General features: G+C 38.5%; 2 protein-coding genes across 2 annotated transcripts; one reads left to right on the plus strand and one right to left on the minus strand.

The window, feature by feature from the left end:
* Positions 1-75: 75 nt before the first annotated feature.
* On the minus strand, positions 76-5579 carry LOC103474272 (extracellular calcium-sensing receptor-like). Its single transcript, XM_081614517.1, has 8 exons — positions 5290-5579; positions 4618-4912; positions 4238-4527; positions 3837-4132; positions 3133-3338; positions 2811-3032; positions 2601-2724; positions 76-2084 (listed from the first exon to the last, which is right to left on the minus strand). Exons 1-8 carry the CDS (start codon positions 5541-5543, stop codon positions 1186-1188), a joined length of 2586 nt encoding a protein of 861 aa, XP_081470643.1. The 5' UTR covers positions 5544-5579; the 3' UTR covers positions 76-1185.
* Positions 5580-7985: 2406 nt separating this feature from the next.
* LOC103474273 (extracellular calcium-sensing receptor-like) lies at positions 7986-11879 on the plus strand. Its single transcript, XM_081614513.1, has 7 exons — positions 7986-8246; positions 8318-8607; positions 8710-9005; positions 9476-9669; positions 9769-9990; positions 10071-10194; positions 10281-11879. The coding sequence occupies exons 1-7, from the start codon at positions 7986-7988 to the stop codon at positions 11177-11179; spliced, it is 2286 nt and encodes a 761-aa protein (XP_081470639.1). The 3' UTR covers positions 11180-11879.
* The last annotated feature ends 320 nt before the right edge of the window (positions 11880-12199 follow it).

Raw genomic sequence — 12199 nt, forward strand, 5'->3', positions numbered from 1 at the left:
AAACTCATAAACACTCCTCCACATTGTGGAGCCTTCTGATAGCTGATAACATGTTTACATGCTGTCATCCAGTGCTGGCAAATAAATTCAGGGGCAGTTTCTCGCTAAAATGATAAGTACTATTTGTTTAAAACGAGAAAGTTACTCGCTATGGCGAGGTAAGTTATATTACATAAGTTATATTATATATATACAAGTTATATTATATAGTGTTGCTCCAGAACGGAGTCGATGATGGGAATGAATCTGGGAGGAGCAAAAGTAGAGAGCTTCAATCTTAGCAGGAAAAGAAAAGGCCTACCTTAAAGAGCACTCAAGAGCATAGTCAGTTTAGCTAAAAGATTTGTAGTTCATTGACAGCTGAAGACTTATTATCCAACACTTTGTAGAATTAAATTAATTTACATGGATTACGCATATGTTCATGCTCAGATGCAGTCCTGTGCATTTCTCAATGTTATAATTTTTATGTTTAAATGTTTTATTTTTTATGTTTTATTTTTGTCATATCTGGCATTTTTTGTATGCCAGATAGGCATGAAAATGACAGATTTTATGTTGATACAATAACAATGAAGATTTATTTTATCATATAGATGCTGTTATTAAAATATTACTTAGTACAACTTTTATTTTTTTATTTATGCCAGTTTTTTATTTTTCTCCATGTCACTCAACAATCCCATTGATAATCATTTTCTTAGGGTGGTATTTGGTTTGCATGACCAACTGATGATGTCCTCGATGAGAAAGTTGTGGGAAAAGACAGAAAGAACAAGCCTACAAACCAAGACTTTAATTAATTTTATTTGGTTTACTTCACAAAGTGAACAATCTGAATGCCAAATTTTCCTTTACCCGCGCTTATCTTTACCTCAAATGACTCAAGAATCATAAAAAAAAAATGTCAAGTGGCCCTAAGTGTATGTCGATCTGTTCTTTACTTCAAGGAAATAAGAAATCCATGCTCATGTAAATGACAGTTCTGAAATTGAGATGAGTAATGGGATGTAGAGGCTGGAGGATCAAACCTGAATAAAGGGCTTAAATGTGTTTTGAAGGTTATGTTTTGTCAGAGTCAAATCACATCACAGTTATAAGTTGTTATAAATATTTAAAAAATAACTAAGACTTCAAAAATCATCTACTTGGTGATTTAGAGACTACTCTTCTAAAAGGATAACATCAGTTTTTGTTCATTAAATATTTCTTAGTGTTCTTCTCTGGTTGAAACAAAATGATGTAACACTTTGGAGCAAATATACACAGTATCAGTCCAAAACTGGAGGCCAGAATAGCAAATATCTCCACAGCCACAGTAAATTTTCCAGGAGAGCTGACATAAGCTGGGATGAAGGTGATCCAGACGGCACAGAATATCAACATGCTGAAGGTTATCATCTTGGCTTCGTTGAAATTATCAGGTAGTTTCCGAGCTAGAACAGCTAACACAAAGCAAAACACAGCCAGCAGGCCGATGTAGCCGAGCACAGCCCAGAAACCAACAGCAGAGCCTAACGCACATTCCAGGATGATCTTCTCCTTGTAGGTGGTCAGATTTTTCACTGGGAAGGGAGGACTCACAACCAACCATATGATACATATAATAACTTGAATAAATGTGAGAGTCACTACAGTCATTCTTTGCTGTACAGGACCAAACCATTTCATAGCATTACTACCAGGAAGTGTAGCTTTAAAGGCCATTAGAACCACTATAGTTTTGCCAAGAACACAGGAGATACAGAGAACAAATGTGATGCCAAACGCTGTGTGCCGCAGCATGCAGGACCACTCAGAGGGGGCTCCAATGAAAGTTAGTGAACATAAGAAACACAGAGTCAGAGAGAAGAGCAGCAGGAAGCTCAGCTCTGAGTTGTTGGCTCTAACAATTGGCGTGGCCCTGTAGTAAAAGAAAATCACTGCTGTAATGATGGTCAGAAATGCTCCACTGATGGAGAGGGTAGCCAGGATGATTGACAGAACTTCATCAAAGGAAAGAAACTCCACGGGTTTGTGGAAACAAGCATCTCTGTTTGAATTTGGCCAGAACTCTGTGGGACATGGGAAGCAATCAGGAGAATCTAAAAAAAAAAGAAAAACAAACAAACAAAAAGATATTCAAGAATGTACCGTATTTTCTGCACTATTAGCCGCCTTATATATGGACCAATATTGAGCCACAACAGGTCTAGCAACTACGGTAAGCAGCCGCCGACTTCATTTTTCCCCTTAGAAGAAGAAGCGCGCAGTGCATGCTGGGATAGTTGTCAGAACTCTGGTTTGTAATCTATTAATAAAGTTTGACTGACCTATCTGCCTACCGACCGTCTAGAATCAGGTCGTCTGAAGGTCATTTAGCACCACGTTCTCCACGAACATGCTGTGCGCGAACTGTGACGGGTGACTATCGTCCGGCTACGGCCCGGCCCAGTTGAGGACATTCCGTTTGTTGACATTCCGTTTAGTGCAGCTTCAACTAGTGGATGTATAACGTAACTCCAGCCTCTACTGTAGCATCTATTCTATGCCCCTTATAATCTGGTGCGCCTTATAGTGCGGAAAATACGATAATTATATTGACATATATTTGACTTTACCTGTCATATTACTGATTTCTCCTTCAGGACATGGTATACAGTCATAGCAGCAGATTGGTTTTCCTTTTAGTAACACTTTACGGGTTCCTAGAGGACAACTCTCTGAGCAAACTGAGACTGGAACCTGAGACAGAAATAGATAAAAAGGAAATAGTATTTTAAAAAAGTCTTGACAAAAGTTCATTTGCTCCATTGTTGTTCTTTCCTTACTTGTGTCCCACCTTCCAACCAGGTTATGTTTCTGTTGATACGAAACTCCTGGCCTCTTGGCAGTGAAGCATCATAGTACCCCACTGTTACCAGTTCAATAATCCCACTCTCACGTTTCTGCCAGTTAACAACATCATAAAAAGCCACAGGGTCTCCATTAGCATCAAATGACACATGGTAGCCATTTTGGGAAAAGTTTACTTTTTGTAATTCAGTAAAAACCTTCAAATGAAAGAACATCAAGGGAAAAATAATGACTCAATTAAGTTCATTTAACAGGAAGTTACCAGTCTAATGGCTTGTTGAAATTCTGAAGACTGACCTGTTTTGGCTCCAGTCCAATGTGTTTGTCACATTGAACAGTTGCATTTTTTTCTTGACACACAGCATTGTGAATAGCATGAGCTATTGCATAAACAGCCTTGTACATCATGTTAGTGATTCTTAACTGAGACGTTTCAGTGTACGGGTTCTTAAGGGTTTTAAGATCTTCAGTTCCATCACATCCTCTCTTGTTTGGATCAGCACCTGAAGAAAAACAAATAAGAGATAAATGGAGAGGGCAGGACTTTCTTTGTAATTGTAATGCAGAAAAGAAGTAAAATCCCATTACAGATTCATATGCAAATACATGACTATTGTATTTCACGTTCCAACAAACTCCAAACTAAACAAAAGTGTAAGAAAAAAAACAACATTGCTACTTGCAAATTATCACCACTACAAATTCCTGCTTCTCTAAAAATCTAAAAACGGTAATATATTCCAGATAAAAATATGAAAAAAAGATGGAATAAAACAAATCTGATCTAGGGTTTTTATGAAAGAAAACATAGTAAACTAACAAAACCGTTACTTTGGTGAGAAGCTATAGAATGTTTTCAGTGTCATTTTACATCTACAAGCATATTAAGACCTGTTTAATACGAAAAGAACACCTAAAAAGGAATCGATTCGTTTGTATTGATAATGAAAGCTGTTTATTTTTCTTTCACATTTTTGGCTAAATAAAGAAAACCTTCTCACTTTCTGTCAGGCTGCAGCTGAACGCATCCTCCCAGAACTCAGTCAGCATTGAAGAAGCAGCCACTTCTGAAGGAGAGAGATCCAGCAGGAAGTCTCTCAGACCTGGGATGACAGATTGCTGAATAGCTACACCGATGGCTCCTGCACAGAAACTGAAGCTCATCAGGTTTGGGTCGGTTATCCAGGCTTCGCTCGCGATCCACTGACGAGGTGGAGGAGGATCCCGAGCCAGTTCCTCCAGCAACACTTTCATTTCTCCAATAGCTGTAAATGCTACAACAACCGCTGCTGTTGAACTGAAATGACATAGCCAAGTGTTTAGTGCCCCAGACTGAGGTAATCTTTAAAAGTATATTCACATTGCAAAATTGACAGGATAAAAAAAAAATCAATGTACATACCTACGGATAACATCTGCAACTCTTTGGATCTTATTTTGTGGGTTGCTTCTATAAAATGATTCAATGTACTCCACACAGATCCCCTCTCTCAGTGCAGCTTCAAGAAAAGAGGCCATGCCATTATTTCCATAGTCTGAGTCTGAGTGGACGGCTCCTATCCAAGTCCAACCAAAGTGTTTCACCAGCTTGGCCAGTGCATCAGCTTGGTAATGGTCACTGGGAATCGTTCTGAAAAAAGTAGGGAACTGCTGTTTGTCTGACAGGCAGGCACACGTGGCAAAGTGGCTCACCTATAGTCAAGAAAGGAAAAAATAAATTTCCTATAAGAACAGGTCAAATAAATTTATACATTTTTAAGATTTAGAATTTAAACTAATCACCAGAGAGATGTTGAATGGCCCCATGATGCGTGACATGCTGATGGATGGAGTGGATCCAGAGTCTCCCACAGCAGCCATCACCACTCCAGACTGAGAACAGTTTTCTCCTTTGTAAACCACAGGATCCTGACCGTTTGCCAGCTGAAATGCAACGTGCACTGAGACAGGCACAGAGACGCAGGAATCATAGAGACGATATCCAAGTTTGATGCCCGGCAGCAGCTCTGTGCTGTTGTTTATCTCCTCAATAGCAAAGATCATTGTGCGGAAGAAGCGCAGCCCCCGGGCGTTGAAGCTGAAGGAAATCATTGAGTTGTGACGGTCATACAAAAGCTCTAAAAAAGGGCTCGTGAAATTCAAAAGACATTTGAACATGCAAAACATTTAATTGTTGCATAATATTATGCAATTCAGATGTGCATCGGAAGTAAAATATCCAATCTATTCAGCTACATTTACTGTATTATCAAACCTGTTAAGTTTTAAAGATTTATATTTTAGCGTTATATTGAAATGAGATTTTATCATTCTAAATTAATTTAACGATAAAACATGTTTTGATGACAGGAGTATGTTTCAGTAACAACTATTGATACACTAATAATGTGAAGACAAACATTTAAACATAAAACAAACACATAACATCATCTTCCACGTCTCCTTCTTACTGACCTCCCTGTGCATCTCGGAGGCTCAGGCTTGGTGGTGTAATTATAAATCACTGTGTAAAGCTGGTAATGAATGGAGGAAACCCCTCCAATGATGAAGTCCCCATCCTCTGAGAACGCAGGTGAACGAGGCGTACCCAGCAGAGTACACCTGGTGGATGAAGCCTCAGCGCCGTCTCCAGCAACATTAAAAGCCTCTGCAGGCTCCGTCTTCTGTTTCAGAACATTTACAAACCCGCCCAGCAGAACCAGTGACATCAGCTCCAACAAGCTGACTATGAATCTCGGATCTACAAGAAAAGTCCACATCTCCGCTCCTTGGGCTCCTTCAGAGGCGTGTGAATGTCGTTTTAAAGTTTTATAATCATGTCACGTGTTGGAAAGAGGGTGGGTTCCCATCTATCTATCTATCTATCTATCTATCTATCTATCTATCTATCTATCTATCTATCTATCTATCTATCTATCTATCTATCTATCTATCTATCTATCTATCTATCTATCTATCTATCTATCTATCTATCTATCTATCTATCTATCTATCTATCGGAAATCATGTTTAAGATAACCTACATTCAACTTCACCTTAGTTTACGTTTAGTGTAGCATTGTACATATTATGAAAAAATATATATCATTGGTAAAGATAACGATCTTTGTGAACTTAATCTTTGGTTAAAGTGCACAACTGAATTTGAGGTAAAAAGAAAATTGGAAGTAAACAAAAAGGAAGCACACAGGTCGAGACTGTCAAAGCGGTACCAACAGACACTGAATGATGTTGTGTTATAAGTTTTCAAGCAACGGGATTGTGACCCAATTCAATATTTCTCTAACTACTGTGTAGGACTATGGCAGATCCAAACATTAAAAACTGTGGAATATTGTGGATTACATGGGAAAGCTAAATGCTGAGCTATTTCTCTTGATTTTCCAACAAAATTGATTGTGTCTATTTGCAATTAAGGTTAAGTTTACCTTTGCTATTAGTCCTCAATCATTACATTATCTTATTTAGTCTTCATCAGATGTGTCACAGCTGTTGTTCCCAGCGGCGGGGGTCACCACATCAATGTACTGATGAGCCGACACTGCCCCCTGCTGTTGAGTTACAGCTGGAGGACGTTGCTTCAGGTACAACCGGCTCATGTGTGGGCCCAAAACTCCATGATCCAACGCCGTCGTCTGCTGTAGTCCCTGCGAATGATTTCGGCCCTTCCTAACCCATAACATGATATTTCCATTTACATTGGTCCGCTAAAGCTGACTCTTCTCTGGATTTTGCATTTTCTTCATGCTGTCAACATAAAGTGGCTGCCATCAACTCTACATGACCCAAGAGACTTATAACAGCATTTACCACAACTAAACATGTCTTAAAAAACAATTGGGGCAATAAATCCTACTGATGTGGCTACTGACAGATTATTAAGATAATCAGCCAGAACAGATGTATAAAAACTCCTTATATATACAGTTTTTCTATGGTTTTTATTCATGAGATGTTCCCCTGAGGCCAACAAAGGTCTACAAATCCACAACACTTAAAAAGCAATAAACTCATGGGTATCGCTGCCTCTTCATTCATTTCGTATGGAACTTGAGCGATGAGGCAAAAATCACTTGCCCTCCTCCAGCCAATCGACCGGCGAAAGTCGAGCATGTGGAAATTTGAGCTCGTACACGTAGATGTGGACACCTGGCTTAATGACGCAACACAAGGAAGTGGAACATTTTTCAACTGTTGTCACTCATGTCGATGTCACTTTGCGACGGGTTGACCCTAAGTGATGGAAAACATTTGCCTTTTGCTATACTTCATTGTTTCCCGTGTTGTTTCACTATTACAACCCAAAATACCACACAGACATGGCTCTGTTCTCATAAAATGTCAAAAAAATAAAAAGGTTTCTTTAAAACAAGACTATTTTCGAAGGTAATAAAACGTAGGGAGGAAATATAAAGAACTAAATCCCATGTCGACAGTGTCGGATGTGGGATGACGTATAATGAGGGAGGTTTATAAAGCCAGGGAAAACAGAGTTACTCTCAAAAAGAGAACTTTGAGGGATGGAGATTTGGACTGTTTTTATTAGCGTGAGATTAGGACTGAGTTTATTGGAGCTCAGTTCAGTGGTCCGCCTTAGCGGGGCTGTGAATGGCTTAGATCAAAAGTTTGACCCTGTAGGGGTTGATGTCTTGACTCAGGCTTCGTCTTTGAAATGTTCACTCCAGGGTGCCACTCGCTCACCTGAATTCTCACAGGATGGAGACTTTGTTATTGGAGGTGTTTTCTCAATTCATTACCAGCATAATACAATGATGTATAATTACTCCTTCAAGCCCGAGCCTCCGAGGTGCACTGGCAGGTTAGTAGGAGCCAGAAAACATTAAATGTATGATGCATGTTTGCTGCAATGGTGGGTGAAAGAAATCTTAGATTTTTATTTCTTTACAAATTCTGTCTCATATTAGACATAAACATTTGAATCTAAATATCTTCAACTCTTCAGATTACCTACAATCTGAAATACGACAGAGACCATTTTGATTGATTAGCCCAATTGTATACAACAGTTTGTTACATGATCAATGTCTTTTAAATTTATGAGACTTTTTTTCAGTTTAATGTAAACATCTGCAATTTCCTGCTTGATTTTGTTCAGCTTGAATGTCAGGAGTTTGCGCTTCTCTCGTGCTATGGTCTTTGCCATTGATGAGATTAACAACAGCACAGAGCTGCTGCCCGGCATCAAACTTGGATATCAGATCTATGATTCCTGCGTCTCGGTGCCTGTGGCAGTGCACATCGCATTTCAGCTAACAAATCGCCAGGACGCCGTGTTTTACAAAGGAGAAAACTGTTCTCAGTCTGGAGTGGTGATGGCTGCTGTTGGAGACTCTGCATCCACTCCATCCATCAGCATATCGAGCATTGTTGGGTCCTTCAACATCCCTCTGGTCAGCTCTCTGATTAATTGAAAACTGCAATTCGGAAATGTTCTTGTATTGATAACTGATTTTTACTGTAGGTGAGCTACTTTGCCACGTGTGCCTGCCTGTCAGACAAACAGCAGTTCCCAACATTTTTCAGAACTATTCCCAGTGACCATTACCAAGCTGATGCACTGGCCAAGCTGGTGAAATACTTTGGTTGGACTTGGATAGGAGCCGTCCACTCAGACTCAGACTATGGAAATAATGGCATGGCCTCTTTTCTTGAAGCTGCACTGAGAGAGGGGATCTGTGTGGAGTACATTGAGTCCTTCTTCAGAACCGACCCACAAAGCAAGATCCAAAGAGTTGCAGATGTTATCCGTAGGTTTGTATATCATTTACTTTTGCCTGTGTTTTCATCATATTATGGTACTACTGGAGATTACTTTGTTATGTAAAATTTTAATGCATTTCCATGTCATTTCAGTTCAACAGCAGTGGTTGTTGTAGCATTTACAGCTATTGGAGAAATGAAAGTGTTGCTGGAGGAACTGGCTCGGGATCCTCCTCCACCTCGTCAGTGGATCGCGAGCGAAGCCTGGATAACCGACCCAAACCTGATGAGCTTCAGTTTCTGTGCAGGAGCCATCGGTGTAGCTATTCAGCAATCTGTCATCCCAGGTCTGAGAGAGTTCCTGCTGGATCTCTCTGCCTCTGAGGCGGCTGCCTCCCCACTGCTGACTAAGTTCTGGGAAGAAGCTTTCAACTGCAGCTTGACAGAAAGTGAGATTATATTTAAATTGTTATTTTAAAAATACTTTATTCTAAATGCAACAGGATTTTAAAAAATTATCTTTGTATAAAAAATAAAATGACTCCAATGTAGCATATTTTAAAACACATTGATTTCTTTGCATTTCTTAATATTTCCATATTTAAATGTTGCCTAATAAATACAAAACATGAATGCATTTTATAATGCATTTTTTTATTGAAACCTCTTTTATTTTACATATTTTTGTCCATGATTTGTCCATGATTTGCTAATTATGGAAATAACAAAAATGCATAATTATCTGAGGCAGATACACTTACATCCCAAAAACAATAGTCTTGAAATTTATAGTTATTTCTTCAATTGAAAAAAGGAAAACCAGTTTGACCTTTGAGCTGGAGATAATTAATATAGCCATACAGAACTTGTTTTAGTTAGTTAAAAAATAAAATTGTTATTATTTTTTTAGCTTTCTCAGACAAGAGAGTGTGTGATGGAACTGAAGATCTCAACACCCTAAAAAGCTCGTACACAGAAACATCTCAGTTAAGAATCACTAACATGGTGTATAAGGCTGTTTATGCTGTGGCTCATGCCATCCAGAATGCAGTGTGTAACAAAACAAATGGAATATTGCAATGTGACAAACATGTCAGGCTGGAACCCAAACAGGTCAGAATATTGTACATTTACAAGTTTTCATAAACCCCAGAAAACGGTCATTTATTTTCAGAGTCCGTTTCAGTTTCTGTCTCTTTACTTATCTTAAAGGTTCTTAAAGAATTAAAGGAAGTAAACTTCTCCAAGAATGGTTACCATGTCTCATTTGATGCTAATGGGGATCCTGTGGCTTTCTATGAATTAATAAACTGGCAGAAAAGTGAGAGTGGAGTTATTGAACTGGTAACAGTGGGATATTATGATGCATCACTACCAAGAGGCCAGGAGTTTCGTATCAACAGGAACTTAACCTGGTTGGATGGTGGGACACAAGTAATAAGCCTAAAGACGTCACAGAACAACTGTTTTGTCAAAGCTGCTTGTACAAGATTCTGTATCTGTCTCTGCTCCAGGTTCCAGTCTCAGTTTGCTCAGAGAGTTGTCCTCCAGGAACTCGTAAAGTGTTACAGAAAGGAAAACCAATCTGCTGCTATGACTGTATACCATGTCCTGAAGGAGAGATCAGTAATAAAACAGGTAGAATCTAATGTGTTTAACATAAATCCAAATCTATTGATATTCACCTTTGATATTCAGAAATTTTTCTTAAATTTTGTGTCTAGATTCCCCTGATTGCTTCCCGTGCCCCAGAGAGTTCTGGCCAAATGCAAACAGGGATGCATGTTTCCCGAAACCTGTGGAGTTTCTTTCCTTCGATGAAGTCCTATCAATCATCCTGGCTGTATTCTCTGTTGGTGGAGCCTTTCTGGCTGTCATAACAGCAGTGATTTTCTTCCATCACAGAACAACTCCAATTGTCAGAGCGAACAACTCTGAGCTGAGCTTCCTGCTGCTCTTTTCTCTTATTCTGTGTTTCTTATGTTCACTAACTTTCATTGGAGCCCCCTCTGAGTGGTCCTGCATGCTGCGGCACACAGCGTTTGGCATCACATTTGTTCTCTCTATCTCCTGTGTTCTGGGGAAAACTATAGTGGTTCTAATGGCCTTTAAAGCTACACTTCCTGGTAGTAATGCTATGAAATGGTTTGGACCTGTGCAGCAAAGAATGACTGTCATGTTTCTCACCTTAATTCAAGTTATAATATGTATCATTTGGTTGGTTGTGAGTCCTCCCTTCCCAGTGAAAAATCTGACCACCTACAAAGAGAAGATCATCCTGGAATGTGCGTTAGGCTCTGCTGTTGGTTTCTGGGCTGTGCTCGGCTACATCGGCCTGCTGGCTGTGTTTTGCTTTGTGTTAGCTGTTCTAGCTCGGAAACTACCTGATAATTTCAACGAAGCCAAGATGATAACCTTCAGCATGTTGATATTCTGTGCCGTCTGGATCACCTTCATCCCAGCTTATGTCAGCTCTCCTGGAAAATTTACTGTGGCTGTGGAGATATTTGCTATTCTGGCCTCCAGTTTTGGACTGATACTGTGTATATTTGCTCCAAAGTGTTTTGTTATTTTGTTTCAACCAGAGAAAAACACCAAGAAACATTTGATGAATAAAAATTAAAATGTCACTAGCAGTCACGAAGAAATTGTGTGGAAACAACAGAAAATAGTAAGTGGTTTTCTTTTGTTTTGTTTTCCTGTTTCTAAAAGAGCTGTCATCCTTATTTATTACAGACAGAAATATTTTGGATGATGCGTGTTGATCTGTTATTCTGCTGTCATCATAATATGCTAGTTTATGAATTGTCAAATAAAAGTTATTGGTAGAATTTGGATGTAATTTTTTGTAGCTTTTCTACATTTTTCTGTTAATAAATTGATTTCACCTTTTTTTTGCCTGTATTAAAGCATTACTGGGGATTTTCAAGACAGCGCAGGTAGTTTTCACATTATTTCCTACTTTATTTCTCATCATCACCAGATTGTAACACAAATTGTGTTTGTATGTCTATTAAACCTGAAAATACAACTTAGTCATAATATTTCATGTTGAGGCATAAAGATTCATAATCTAGTCCAAACTAAAGAAACTATAGACCTTTAGTGGGTTTGATTCCTTTGCCCATATCCCAAATCAACAGTCCAATTCTGACCTTTCCACCTAAAAACGTCTGATTTGTGCCTCTTCCATGTGGTGCTCAATCAGAAATATAACCAATAACATTTAATGTGTCTGCAAACAGAACAGTCATGTTGAATTTTATTTAAGTTTTGTTATTAACGTGTTCATGTGTCATAATTCTGTACCCGAAGAAGCCAGATGTGAATATACATGATAATTTGTTTTAAAGCCTTTATTTATGTAACATTAAAACAATGTATTAAAAGAATAATTAATAAACATTGTGCAAAATTTGTTGACTCTCAAGTCTGTTCTGATTTAACATATGTACACTTAGTGTATATATGCAAATATAAAAATAAAATGCAAAAGTAAATGAAGAATAATAACATAAATGTTCTTATAAATATATTTTAAGTAAGAACACAGACATTTCTGGTAAAAAACTGTAACAAGTTAAAATTCACTGTAGCAGAAATAATAGCAAAATTGTTATACAAACTTGATTTTGGTTTTATT

The sequence above is a fragment of the Poecilia reticulata genome, chromosome 13 (assembly GCF_904066995.2).
Source record: "Poecilia reticulata chromosome 13, P_reticulata-male-v2, whole genome shotgun sequence".
Lineage (NCBI taxonomy): Eukaryota > Metazoa > Chordata > Actinopteri > Cyprinodontiformes > Poeciliidae > Poecilia > Poecilia reticulata.

Coding starts and splice junctions, on each gene's coding strand:
- LOC103474272 (XM_081614517.1), bottom strand. CDS start 5,543: ATGTCACTGGTTCTGCTGGGCGGGTTTGTAAATGTTCTGAAACAGAAG. Junction 4,913..5,289: donor CCTCCGAGATGCACAGGGAG/GTCAGTAAGAAG, acceptor GATTTCCTTCAG/CTTCAACGCCCGGGGGCTGC. Junction 3,339..3,836: donor CAGCTGCAGCCTGACAGAAA/GTGAGAAGGTTT, acceptor GTTTTTCTTCAG/GTGCTGATCCAAACAAGAGA.
- LOC103474273 (XM_081614513.1), top strand. CDS start 7,986: ATGGTCTTTGCCATTGATGAGATTAACAACAGCACAGAGCTGCTGCCC. Junction 9,670..9,768: donor TCAGGCTGGAACCCAAACAG/GTCAGAATATTG, acceptor CTTATCTTAAAG/GTTCTTAAAGAATTAAAGGA. Junction 9,991..10,070: donor GGTTGGATGGTGGGACACAA/GTAATAAGCCTA, acceptor TCTCTGCTCCAG/GTTCCAGTCTCAGTTTGCTC.